The sequence below is a fragment of the Schistocerca cancellata genome, chromosome 1 (assembly GCF_023864275.1).
Source record: "Schistocerca cancellata isolate TAMUIC-IGC-003103 chromosome 1, iqSchCanc2.1, whole genome shotgun sequence".
NCBI classification, from domain to species: domain Eukaryota; kingdom Metazoa; phylum Arthropoda; class Insecta; order Orthoptera; family Acrididae; genus Schistocerca; species Schistocerca cancellata.
In genome coordinates, this window is record NC_064626.1 from 900,588,303 (window position 1) to 900,602,459 (window position 14,157).

Here is a 14,157-nt window from a genome sequence, read left to right on the forward strand (position 1 = left end):
AGAAACCAAAACCAAAAGTCATAGAGACCTGTATTTATTTTCAATAAATACTTTGTTCCCAATACTAAGAGACATGACCAATACATACACACTTCTGAGCTTTTTTATTTATTTGTTTGTTCTTAAATAAGCTATGAAAATTTGTAACTTTTTCCGAATGCCAGAATTATGTTTTGAAAATATGAATAGCCACAGGACATTGTCTTGAAAAATGTAAGGTGAAAGAACTGGTAACTGTCGGTTGTGACATTAATGCATGAAATTCTTAAACTGTCAAAATATTTGTACATAAAGATGAAAGAATCTGAAATTTGTTGGTTATTTAGATATTTTCTCCAAGACCTCCACCCTAAATGTTCTAAAAATTTCATGGTTCATTAGTTGGTCATCGTCCTTAGCAAATGTACATTCAGAGTGGGCAATACTTGCCTCTACAAAATGTGAGATATTTCTTAGGTAGACCTAGCTCTACTCTCAAGATCAAAAAATCACGACACTTAAATATTTAAATGGATTGCTGGTTTTAATTAAGTGACACTCAAAACTGGCATTTCTGAAACGAAATAATTACTTTACTACATTATAAGTGAGTGGGAAAACAATTCATAATTTTGTTCAAAAGCATTTTATAACAAAAATGAGATATATAGAATATTTATACCCATTTTTCTTTTTATGATATTGGTCACAAATTATTATTGTCTCCTGTAATGATTTTACCTCATCATGACTTTCCATGAATTAAAATTGCCTACAGTGTAACAATCAACACTGCAGTGTTGAAAAGAGGTTGTGTGTGTGTGTGTTTTTTTCCCCATCTGCTTCTTATTGAACTTGTATAGCTGAGCTGAATTTGCTGATGGACAAGGATGATCCAACAAGAGCAATACTTGGGTAATGGGAACTGCACGCTTATCTTTTGATGATGACCATTGGAAAGCATTGCAGGGTCACAAGGCATCATAAAGGATACGGTTATATGTCTCACTACAAAGTCTTCTAATGTATACTGTGGTCTCTGCATTTTACACACAGTAACAGGCTGCATTTCGTGGAGAACCAATCTTAGAATGTATGTGCCACACTGGGATGCAACCCAATAGTGTCATTGAATTCCTACCACAGGCTTCATAGCAGACCACTCTTCTCTCTTTTTTAAACGGAATTCCGTTAATGTATTTTCATTTAGAATTGAGAGTTTCATGTTTGTTACTAATGTTGATATGATGTGTACAAATCCAGTAGCATCTCTTATAGCATCAATAGTTTCATGCTGGAGATTAAATCTTGTTGCAAGATGTTTACAGAGACTTCCTATCTCATCACATTCATTTTTCCCATGACCTGTTGCTGAAAATATCAATTTTTTTTGTCTTAATTCCTATACTACAGTGTTGACCAAGCAGATAAAGCTGGAAACAGTTTTTAAAATGAGATGCTGCACCAACAGTCACATACACATGTTAAGAAATGCATGGACTCTAGATACTATGTCATCAGTTATCATCCTGACCGTGTAGCATGCATGTGCACTGTCATGAAAGAGATTATCACTGACAATAGCAAAACAGTATGATGTTCCAAGGAAGTGAGCAACACATGTGGATATTGATACCTGTGATGTGTACCAGTGGTAACTTTGAATTGTGTTATGCAAAACAACAAACCAGTTCTCAGGAAAGTCAAAATGAAGAGTTAATGTGTCACAATATTATGAGAAGGAAAGTTACTACTCACGATATAGCGGAGAAGCTGAGTTGCAGATAGGCACAGGCCTCAGCAGAAATAAGGTCAGCCACATCCCAGAATACTGACACATTGATTCAAACAATGGAAAATCCAGGATGGAATGTAACAATATTATGGGAAGGAAATTTGCTACTCACCATATAAAGCTGAGTCGCAGATAGGCACAACAAAAAGTCTCTCACAATTATAGCTTTCAGCCGTTAAGGCCTTCGTCAACAATAGACACACACACACACACATACACACACACACACACACACACACACACACACACAAAAGAAACTCACACACATGACTGCAGCCTCAGGCAACTGAAACGACACTGTGAGCAGCAGCACCAGTGCATGATGGGAGAGACGACTGGGTGGGGGTAAGTAGGAGGCTGGAGTGGGGACAGGGAGGGATACTATGGTGGGGGTGGTGGACAGCAAAGTGCTGCAGGTTGGACTGTGGGCAGGATAGAGGAGAAGCAGTGGAAAAGGAGAGAAATAAAAAGACTTCGTGTGGTGGTGGAATGACAGCTGTGTAGTGCTGGAATGGGAACAGGGAAGGGACTGGATTGGTGAGGACAGTGACTAATGGAAGCTGAGGCCAAGAGGGTTATGGGAATGTAGGATGTATTGCAGGGGAAGTTCCCACCTGTGCAATTCAGAAAAGCTGGAGTTGGTGGGAGGATCCATATGGCACAGGCTGTAAATTAGTCATTGAATGAAGGATATATCCTTCATTGAAATGAAGTATATGAAGGATTGAAATGAAGGATATATCCTTCTTACCCTTCGTTCAATGACTACTTCACAGCCTGTGCCATATAGATCCTTCCCACCAACACCAGCTTTTCTGAAATGCGCAGGTGGGAGCTTTCTCTACAATATATAATACATTCCTGTAACCCTCCTGTAACCAAAACGGCCTTGCTGTGCTGGTACTGCGAACGGTTGAAAGCAAGGGGAAACTACGGTCATAATTTTTTCCCGAGGGCATGCAGCTTTACTGTATGGATAAATGATGATGGCATACTCTTGGGTAAAATATTCCAGAGGTAAAATAGTCCCCCATTCGGATCTCCGGGCGGGGACTACTCAGGAGGACGTCGTTATCAGGAGAAAGAAAACTGGCGTTCTACAGATCGGAGCGTGGAATGTCAGATCCCTTAATCGGGCAGGTAGGTTAGAAAATTTAAAAAGGTAAATGGATAGGTTAAAGTTAGACACAGTGGGAATTAGTGAAGTTCGGTGCCAGGAGGAACAAGACTTTTGGTCAGGTGAATACAGGGTTATAAATACAAAATCAAATAGGGGTAATGCAGGAGTAGGTTTAATAATGAATAAAGCAATAGGAATGCGGGTAAGCTACTACAAACACCACAGCGAACGCATTGTTGTGGCCAAGATAGACACGAAGCCCACACCTACGAAAGTAGTACAAGTCTATATGCCTACTAGCTCTGCAGATGACGAAGAAATTGAAGAAATGTATGATGAGATAAAAGAAATTATTCAGATAGTGAAGGGAGATGAAAATTTAATAGTCATGGGTGACTGGAATTCGACAGTAGGAAAAGGAAGAGAAGGAAACATAGTAGGTGAATATGGATTGGGGTTAAGAAATGAAAGAGGAAGCCGCCTGGTGGAATTTTGCACAGAGCACAACTTAATCATAGCTAACACTTGGTTCAAGAATCATAAAAGAAGGTTGTATACATGGAACAAGCCTGGAGATACTGACAGGTTTCAGATAGATTATATAATGGTAAGGCAGAGATTTAGGAACCACGTTTTAAATTGTATGACATTTCCAGGGGCGGATGTGGACTCTGACCACAATCTATTGGTTATGAACTGCAGATTAAAACTGAAGAAACTGCAAAAAGGTGGGAATCTAAGGAGATGGGATCTGGATAAACTGACTAAACCAGAGGTTGTACAGAGTTTCAGGGAGAGCATAAGGGAACAATTGACAAGAATGGGGGAAAAAATACAGTAGAAGAAGAATGGGTAGCTTTGAGGGATGAAGTAGTGAAGGCAGCAGAGGATCAAGTAGGTAAAAAGTAGAAATCCTTGGGTGACAGAAGAAATATTGAATTTAATTGACGAAAGGAGAAAATATAAAAATGCAGTAAATGAAGCAGGCAAGAAGGAATACAAATGTCTCAAAAATGAGATCAACAGGAAGTGCAAAATGGATAAGCAGGCATGGCTAGAGGATTAATGTAAGGATGTAGAGGCTTACCTCACTAGGGGTAAGATAGATACTGCCTACAGGAAAATTAAAGAGACCTTTGGAGAAAAGAGAACCACTTGTATGAATATCAAGAGCTCAAATGGAAACCCAGTTCTAAGCAATGAAGGGAAAGCAGAAAGGTGGAAGGAGTATATAGAGGGTCTATACAAGGGTGATGTACTTGAGGGCAATGTTATAGAAATAGAAGAGGATGTAGATGAAGATGAAATGGGAGATATCATACTGTGTGAAGAGTTTGATAGAGCACTGAAAGACCTAAGTCGAAACAAGGCCCCGGGAGTAGACAACATTCCATTAGAACTACTGACAGCCTTGGGAGAGCCAGTCCTGACAAAACTATACCATCTGGTGAGCAAGATGTATGAGACAGGCGAAATACCCTCAGACTTCAAGAAGAATATAATAATTCCAATCCCAAAGAAAGCAGGTGTTGACAGATGTGAAAATTACCGAACTATCAGTTTAATAAGTCACGTCTGCAAAATAGTAACGTGAATTCCTTACAGACGAATGGAAAAACTGGTAGAAGCTGACCTCGGGGAAGATAAGTTTGGATTCCGCAGAAATATGGGAACACGTGAGGCAATACTGACCCTACGACTTATTTTAGAAGCTAGATTAAGAAAAGGCAAACCTACGTATCTAGCATTTGTATACTTAGAGAAAACTTTTGACAATGTTGACTGGAATACTCTTTCAAATTCTGAAGGTGGCAGGTGTAAAATACAGGGAGCGAAAGGCTATTTACAATTTGTACAGAAACAAGATGGCAGTTATAAGAGTCGAGGGACATGAAAGGGAAGCAGTGGTTGGGAAGGGAGTGAGACAGGATTGTAACCTCTCCCTGATGTTGTTCAATCTGTATATTGAGCAAGCAGTAAAAGAAACAAAAGAAAAATTCGGAGTAGGTATTAAAATCCATGGAGAAGAAATAAAAACTTTAAGGTACGCCGATGACATTGTAATTCTGTCAGAGACAGCAAAGGACTTGGAAGAGCAGTTGAATGGAATGTACAGTGTCTTGAAAGGAGGATATAAGGTGAACATCAACAAAAGCAAAACGAGGATAATGGAATGTAGTCGAATTAAGTCGGGTGATGCTGAGGGAATTAGATTAGGAAATGAGACACTTAAAGTAGTAAAGGAGTTTTGCTATTTGGGGAGCAAAATAACTGATGATGGTTGAAGTAGAGAGGATATAAAATGTAGACTGGCAGTGGCAAGGAAAGCGTTTCTGAAGAAGAGAAATTTGTTAACTTGAAGTATAGATTTAAGTGCCAAGAAGTTGTTTCTGAAAGTATTTGTATGGAGTGTAGCCATGTATGGAAGTGAAACATGGACGATAAATAGTTTGGACAAAAAGAGAATAGAAGCTTTCGAAATGTGGTGCTACAGAAGAATGCTGAAGATTAGATGGGTAGATCACATAACTAATGAGGAGGTACAGAATAGAATTGGGGAGAGGAGGAGTTTGTGGCACAACTTGACTAGATGAAGGGATCGGTTGGTAGGACATGTTCTGAAGCATCAAGGGATCACCAATTTAGTATTGGAGGGCAGGGTGTAGGGTAAAAATCGTAGAGGGAGACAAAGAGATGAATACACTAAGCAGATTCAGAAGGACGTAGGCTGCAGTACGTACTGGGAGATGAAGAAGCTTGCACAGGATAGAGTAGCATGGAGAGCTGCATCAAAGCAGTCTCAGGACTGAAGACCACAACAACAACAACAACAACAACAAGACTGCATTCATGTGTGTGAGTTGCTTGTGTGTGTGTGTGTGTGTGTGTGTGTGTGTGTGTGTGTGTGTGTGTGTGCGCATGCGCATATGTCTGTCTGTTGTTGACGAAGGTCTTAATCGCCGAAAGCTATAATTGTGAGAGTCTTTTTGTTGTGCCTGTCTGTGACTCAGCTTCACCGCTGTATGGTGAGTAGCAACTTTCCTTCCCATAATATTGTTACATTCCATCCTGGATTTTTCATTGTTTGAATTAATGTGTCAGTATTCTGGTATGTAGCTGATCTTATTCCTGCTAAGACCTGTCTCTGAATACTCCAAATATGATAGTGGCTATTCCTTTCATGGCTCAATGCCAAACCTCTGTAACAAACTTCTCTGGCTCTTCTGGCTTCTTCACCAACCCTCCTCCCTTTCACAATATATATGTAACATCATTGTCAGTATCCTGAAGGTGTAATGCTTCAACAGTCATCACTTCAGTACCACGACACATTGCACACTCCTGCAACCAACATTTCTCTACCAGCTCTTGACATATACATAAAAGCATCAGGTCCATCTCTGTGTAATTCTTTCCTGTGACACTGCTTATGGCGAAACAAACAAGTTTCAAATTAGTGCATTAAATACAAAGGGCGCTCAAATAGTTTTGCACAGTCATCTCTAATTCTTTTACTTTTTTCAGAAGGAGAATGAAATTTTTTGTGAACGTACTTGGAACATTTAGCTATACATTGAGCCTACTCAGTGTAGCCTCCATCAGCTGTGACACATTTTGACTTTTACACCATTGCTTGGCACGGGAAATAAGGTCCTTCTCACTATCAAATGTTTTACAGTGCAAGTGGGCCTTCATATGAACAAAGAGGTAAAAATCAGACAGAGCCAAGTCCGGACTCTAGGGAGGATGAGGAACAATTTTCCAACCCATTTTCCTGATTTTCTCCTGTGTCATAAGGGCTTTATGGGATTTCGCATTGTCATGGTATAGTCTGATGAGCTGACCCTGAAGCTGTCGTCTGTGGGTCTTGATGGCACGTTGCAGCTTGTCCAGTCACAAACAGTAATGGTCCTGATTAATTGCGGAGCCAGGTGGAATGAAAATGACACCACAGTGATCCCAGAAGAAGGAGGCCATCACTTTTCAGCCTGCTGTTCATGAAAGTCTTGCTTTCTTCTTCTGAGAACAACCCGGATGACGCAACTCTGTGGATTGGGTTTTGCTCTCAGGTTCAGGAAAAAACAACCATGTTTCATCCTGGGTAATGATGCCGTCAAAACACTGTTTCCACTCTTCAGTAAAGGTCTTCATGAGACCCTCGCACACATTCTTCCTCAATGTTTTCATTTCTCTTGGCAGTAATCTAGGCACCCAATGTGCACAGATTTTTCTGTACCCTAGTGACTGTACCAGCGATACCACACTACCCAATGACAAATGAGTCATTTCAGCAAGCTGTCATGTTGTCACACATCTGTCATTTTGGACAATTTGATCAATGGTCTCCTTTTTCACATCAGCCACTGCCGTCAGTCATCGTGGATTGTCCAGTAGAGAGAAATCACCTTTTTAAACCTCTGCAACCAACACTGGATACTGCTGTGATGCACTGTGTCCTCCCCACAAACAGGGAGGAACTTCCTGTGAATTGATGTGGCAGAGTCATAGCTGGTCTTGAAGACGAACTGCATCACCGATCGTTGTCGCAACCTGACATCTACTTCACTGTCCATTATGGCTCATCTGTAAATAAAAGAAAATACTTTTATACACCAACTTACAGCTAAATGTTCCAAGTATGCTCACAAAAAATTTCATTCTCCTCCTAATACAAATAAAAAGATCAGAGACGGCTGTGCAAAACTTTTTGAACTCCATTTGTACATGTGCATACTTCCCTCACTGGCTGGCATTTTACTCATTTTGGTTGCACAAAGTAGAATTTTGAGAGACCAGTTTTTAAATTCATGTTCTTTTTTTTCATTAGGAGATATGCTTCTCTTATTGGTTGTGTCATATATCTTTTTAGCTTTTTTACCAATTTCACTAACAGGGATAACATCAGTCTGGTTAGGACTTTACCTGCTGCAATCTTTGACATCAGGTAGGTAATATTCCAGAGAAACAGTAAGCATATCGTCTTGCAACAGATGCCCACAGTAAGAATCTGGGTGTGTCCCAAATACCTTTCTCATTCTTTATTTTATGAGCTTTTGAAATCAAATAATGTGAGAAGTGGGTATGTATTTCTGTATCTGCTGCTTAGAGTAGCTACCTAGTATCAGTTTCAGTAACTGTACGTTCTCAGTGTAGGTGGCTGTTGAGATAGCAGTATTAAGGTTTTGAAGCCACACATCAAATTTTGTGCACATGTCACTATCTTCAGGTTCTGCACCAAATGCATCTACATTATGCAATTTACAAAGTTTTGGAGATGTTGCTTGTGTAAAATGTGTTTCAATTTCTCCCACTTTTCTTTCTACATGCTGTTTTCTTCTTGTACTTCTTGACTTTCCCGGATGTTTAAGGGGGGATGTAGTAGGGGCTACAGCAAAAATGCTAACATTCAATGCATCAGCAACTTCACACCCAGAAATATAAACATCTGTGCTGTCTTCTTCAGTTTCACATTCGGGTGATGGTGAACGTTCAGGTGGGTTGTCACTAAATTTCTTCTTGTATTGATTTTAGCAGTTCTTACACAATTGATGTGATGCTATACTGTTACGTGAGGACCAAGATATTTCTGCAATACCTCTGACAGATTTCCAACAACTGTGCAGTGTTTTTCACTTTTCTTAAAAACCAACTCTTGTGTCTTTTTTCATAGTCCACACACTCTACTTTTTGCTTGCAGTTTTTAGTTTCAACACCAGACAAATCCATGAGAGATTGAATGGAAGATTTGGATTGGTTTATTGACTGTATGTATGATGAGGACTTCCAAGGATTTTCTGATGTTCACTCCTAGGACCTGTCTGTGAAAATTATGTTGGTTTTGTATATTGTTATTCTTACATATGCACAGAATGCTGTTAACTTTTCTGTGACAGTTTCCCTGCAGTCTCTTTTGTAGTGAGAACAGAGTAATCTCTGTTTTTACATTTTCCAAAAAGTACCCTGAAACTAAGATGGATCTTTGCTGTCTTTTACTGCTTTACATGGCATATATTTCCCTACATCACATTTTATAATGTCTTTCAGCTCCAAAGACAAGTATTTTACGTTTGCTTATCTTGACTAACTCAGTTCATCCTTCGAGTAAGCTTGATGACCTATTTGCCTTTTGACGACCACCATTCCTATATAACAGTATTGTGATGTCACTGAGAAAGAAATTTGTAACAACAGATTTAATATGTAATTTAATAATGGGGATGGGAGAGACAGTTCAAATACTGAGAAAAATCTGTTTGCTTATGGCATCTGTATTGCTGCATGTGCATTTTTCATTTTTATGATGTACTCACTTTAAGAAAAAGTATTTCTCCTAATAAACAAACATTATCGAGTATGTTTAATGGTTTGTTTACTCAAAAACAGTGTAATACCATAAAATGTCTTTAAGTTTTTTATGTTGACCAGTATGTCTTAGAAATGTCTCTAATAATTATAGAAAAGACATTACTGTTCACTATAGTAAACAGAAAGTCACTATAAAAGCAAACCATGAGTTATTTAAAAGTACCCGATCTGACACATTTCAGTTTATAGTTATTAGTTGCATAATTAGTCAATATTTATACACATTGTACAGCATATGGCCTAATATGTTTGTGTTTTGCATAAGTTAGTTTTGCCTTAATGCATTGACAATTATAAAGTATTATTCTTCTTGATATTAAAAACTTCTGCTTTTCTCAACATCTGAACTTTTTTGTTCGCAGCTTCTGAACCGGTGTTAGAAGTCCCACCTCAGAATGTTACTGTTTTAGATGGGAAGGATGCAACAATAACTTGTAGAGCTGTTGGAGCTCCAACACCAAATATTACCTGGTTTTATCAGGGTAAGCAGATTTATAGTTTTATGCTCATTGCAAGTTTGCTCATAACTAGTAAGCAGTTTTAGTTTTTAGATTAGTACAGTGTTATCTTCAATAGATCTTGGTTGTGAGGGCCTAGCTGCATGACTGTGAATTAACTTCTAGTGGGAATTATTTAAGATTCCATGATATTTGTGATTTTGCAGATAATAAGCTTGTGGAAGCTTCAGGCAGGATTCAGGTCCTGGAGTATGGCGATCTGTTGATAGCTGCTGTTAGAGAGAATGATGCTGGGAAGTATACTTGTAGGAGGGCGAATGAAGGAGGCATAGTGGAGGGATCTGCATTCCTTTCTGTCCTAGGTAAGAAATCTTAACTGATGTGTCATCCTTTTTAAGATGTGTTCCCAGTGGTTTCATTTGATTTGTTCTATGGCACTGTTACATAAATATGAATTAACTTCGCATTCTACTTAAAATAAATCCTCATTTTGGAATAATATTGAGCTGTGGTGGGGTTGCTAGTGTCACCTTTTGAATTCCTGGTGCCACTAGCTGGACCTGTCTTGTGATGTCCCTCTGGTTTGAGGCCACTAACATCTTTGCTCAAGGATGTTCATGGGCACGGGGTGTGTTTTGGCATGGAGAGTTTGGGAGCGGTAGCAGAGCGTGGTTCCGTTCTGTTGGCCGGGTGGGGGGGTAGAATTGTCTGGTCATTTCTCATTTCCTGTGATCATTTCCTTAGTGCGTAAGGATCCCTTATGGTATGTTGAGCATTGTATTAATTTATTCCGTTGTTTGCAGGGAGTTAGCTTGCTATGGTTCCAAGGGGCTGCCCCAGAATCATGCATCTAAAGAAGCAGCGCTTGCAGTATGAACCTAGAATTCAAGTGCTTAGCACTGTGAGTAGCATTCCAGAGCAGGTGGCCAGGTTGTGCACGGCATTGGGCACCCCGCTCTGCATTTCGGTGAGCACCATTGGGGAGCTAGGTGTTTCTCTCAATAATATTTCCGCGGTGTTGGATGAGGCGCAGCAGAACCTGTCGTTTCTGCAGGACAGGCAACCTACTGTTAGGCAAGTTGGTAGAATTCAGATCCACCTCGCACATTTGGGGAATCGTGGCTCTGAGCACTATGGGACTCAACATCTTAGGTCATAAGTCCCCTAGAACTTAGAACTACTTAAACGTAACTAACCTAAGGACATCACACACACCCATGCCCGAGGCAGGATTCGAACCTGCGACCGCAGCAGTCCCGCGGTTCCGGACTGCAGCGCCAGAACCGCTAGACCACCGCGGCCGGCCAGGGGGATCGTTTGAGGGACATTACATCCTTGCAACTTCACTTCCCAACTCGCCACGCCACAACACACCTCATGCCCATCAGCAACCTCGAGCAAAGATCTTAGTGGCCTCAAACCAGAGGCACAGTTCTTCATGAAAACCTCGTCTCCTACCTTGCCCTGAAATGAATAACTATTCCTATTATGTCTCCATGCCTGGCGGCGGTGGGCTAATCTATGTTATCCCTGGCCTGTTCCCAATTTTACCTAAGATCTTCAGGAGTTACGGACAAAGGCAGAAGGTCATTGTAATCCCACAAGTTGGATAAAGGATAAAAGGGAATTGATGGGAGACATAAACAAGAGAGCGGCAGGAACTGCCTTGGATGCTTCATGCTGTGCGATGTTAAATGCAAATTTGAGCCAAGGCAAGGTTGTATCCCAGTTAAATAGGAGGCTTATGATGGTAAATGATCAAAGCTAACTAAAGGTTGCAATTCATGCTGTTGGCAAAAGATGCCTGGGGATAACATGGCATGGTGGTTAGCTTCTTAACAGCGTTACAAAAGCAAATCTGCTTAAACTGTTCAGAAACAAATGCTAGAGCATTATCACTAACAAGAGCCTTAGGGGCTCCAAACCAGCTGAACATGTTGGTCAGGTGTGCAACACTAATGGCCGCCATGACCCCACGACTTACGGATTAACCATAAAAATCTGGAAAACGCATCAACAACAACCAGAATATATCGGTTCCCCTTCTTGTTATTAGGAAGAGGTTCTACATAAGCGATAAAGAGTTTGTCCATAGGGTTCTCCTCATGCTTGAATTGTAACAACCCCCTCGGAGAACTATTACTGGGTTTAACCTTCTTACACGGTTCAGACTCACGTACTTATCACCTGATATGCTTATACAATGTGGCCAAGTGAGGTGAGCCTTAATCTTGACCAATTCTTATAGAGGGCCAGATTTCCTCCCACTAGACACAATAATGGAAAATGGGAGGCCCACATCATGAGGCAGGCAAACAAATTTTAAAGCCCACCTTCATTAATGTGTTTACATACTATGCCATTCCTGACGGAGTAGTTGCTAACTTCTCCACTGGATAAGAGTTGCTTTCTTAGTGTATCTCACAATTAACTTTGATCCTGTTTGGTTTTAAGGTCCACAAATAACTTGGGAACTTCAGCTAAAATCATACACACAACCAGGTGAGACTCGCTAATGCCCTTATTCTCGACAGGCTCCTCTTCTTGAAACATGCAACTGAGGGTGTTGGTGACCTAGTTGTCAGATTCTTTTATGTGTCGCACCGTGAAATGAAACACAGAGATACAGACTGCCCATCTGGCAATCCTATCAGTTTTCATGGGTCGAACAAACACCAGCGTAGTGCCTGATTGTCTCGAGATCAAACTCCCTGTACTCAAGATAGAACTGAAACTTCTCCATGGCGAAAAGCACAGCTAGTGCCACACATTCATAAACAGAGTAATTCATCTCTGGACCAGAGAACCTTCTAGATGGATGTCGTATACCTTGATCCTGCTGCAATAACACTGCAGCAATACCGGCATTGGAAGCATCAGTTTTAACGATAAATCTTTTACTGAAACCTGGGACAGCTAAGACCAGTAGGTTGCTGATAGCAGTCTTGACAGCTTCAGAAGCCACCTGTTGGCTCTCACGGCAGACAAATTTCTCCCCTTCCTATGTAGTTTATTCAGGGGAGCAGCATCTGTGCAAAATCAGGGGCAAAACGGCCACAGCATAGAAGAAACATGTTATCGCTCCAGCTCAGGGAACACCATCAGCTCACACAGTTCAAGATATCCTGTTAACAAACAACAAGGCCAGTATCGACTCGGGAAAAGCAAACAACAGCCACAATTCAAGGAAGCAACTGTTGGTGAACTAGATCAGCTAAGAAATCACAGTGATCACAACAGAGCTGTAGGTATCAAGAAGAAAATAATGGTTAAGATCACAAAATCCAAAACTTAAGTGAAGTTCACGAATCAGAGATGTAGCTTGCCAGTTCCAAAGGGGCCCCAGAATTCAGCACAGCGAAACTGGCTTCAACTCTGTCATTGGTGTGCCATGTCCCAGAGCTGGCTGGCGAGGCTACTCATGAAGACAGTACTCAAAGCCAACTACGGATTCAAATCAGTCCACAAATATGCCCAGCAACTACTTGCCGGATCGCATGCTCAAGACACTTGCAGAAGTGCTCACCTTACTCACCTGGCGGACCTCTCACACTGTCAGCCTTACTCTTTTACCGCTCCCCAACTGTCACAACACACTCCGTCCCCATCAACAGCCTCGAGCAAAGCTCTTAATGGCTTCAAACCAGAGGGACATGCTCTGTTACCGCTCCCCAACTCTCCATGCCACAATACACCCTGTCCCCATCAACAGCCTCGAGCAAAGACCTTAATGGCCTCAAACCAGAGGGACATCGCATGACAGTTCGAGCTAGTGGCACCAGGCATTTTGAAGGCAATGCCAGCAACCCCGTCATGGCTCAATATTTCCAGGTGTTATTGTGTAGAACAATAATTTGTCATTTAATAGACTGACAGTCAAGGAAACTAGTGTAACTCCACTAAGGAATAGGAAGTTTAAAATAAGGCAAAAAGCAGAAGACTGTTTCTGGTGACTGTGTTATTAATAAGGTAGAAAACGTTAATGACAGGTGAATTGTGCTTAGTGGGATTACACATGTATTTAGTTAAAAATACCATAGGATAATTTCTTTTGTTAAGATTTGGCATCAGTCTAGTTCTATTAGTATAATGCTTTCCATTTTTTTGTGTGTAATCCATCACTTGGTTTACTACAGTGACATTGAGCTGTACAGTCTGAGTTATAGCTCATTCATAAAAGTGAAAAATAGATGTTGAAAATAACTAGTGTTCTCTTACAAATTAATTTATTTTTAATACTGAAGAATTTAATTCCAGTTCGGACACAAATAATCCAGCCTCCGGTAGACACAAAAGTCTTACTTGGCCTCACAGCAACACTGCAGTGCAAAGTTTCGAGTGATCCATCAGTGCCATTCAATGTAACGTGGTATCGTAATAAAGAGTAAGTTTTTGTGTTTTTTTAGTACATTTAATAGTATAAGTAATTTTGATAGTTA

The 14,157-nt window shown here is 40.5% G+C and overlaps 1 protein-coding gene across 1 annotated transcript in view; it reads left to right on the plus strand.

Annotated features, from left to right (window-relative positions):
* Nucleotides 1-14,157, plus strand: part of LOC126112881 (protein sidekick) — a 161,733-nt gene that overhangs the window by 40,371 nt on the left and 107,205 nt on the right. Inside the window, exons 9-11 of the mRNA XM_049915014.1 lie at nucleotides 9,623-9,742; nucleotides 9,925-10,080; nucleotides 13,976-14,102. Coding sequence (XP_049770971.1) covers nucleotides 9,623-9,742; nucleotides 9,925-10,080; nucleotides 13,976-14,102 — 403 coding nt within the window. The remainder of the gene's footprint in view (nucleotides 1-9,622; nucleotides 9,743-9,924; nucleotides 10,081-13,975; nucleotides 14,103-14,157) is intronic.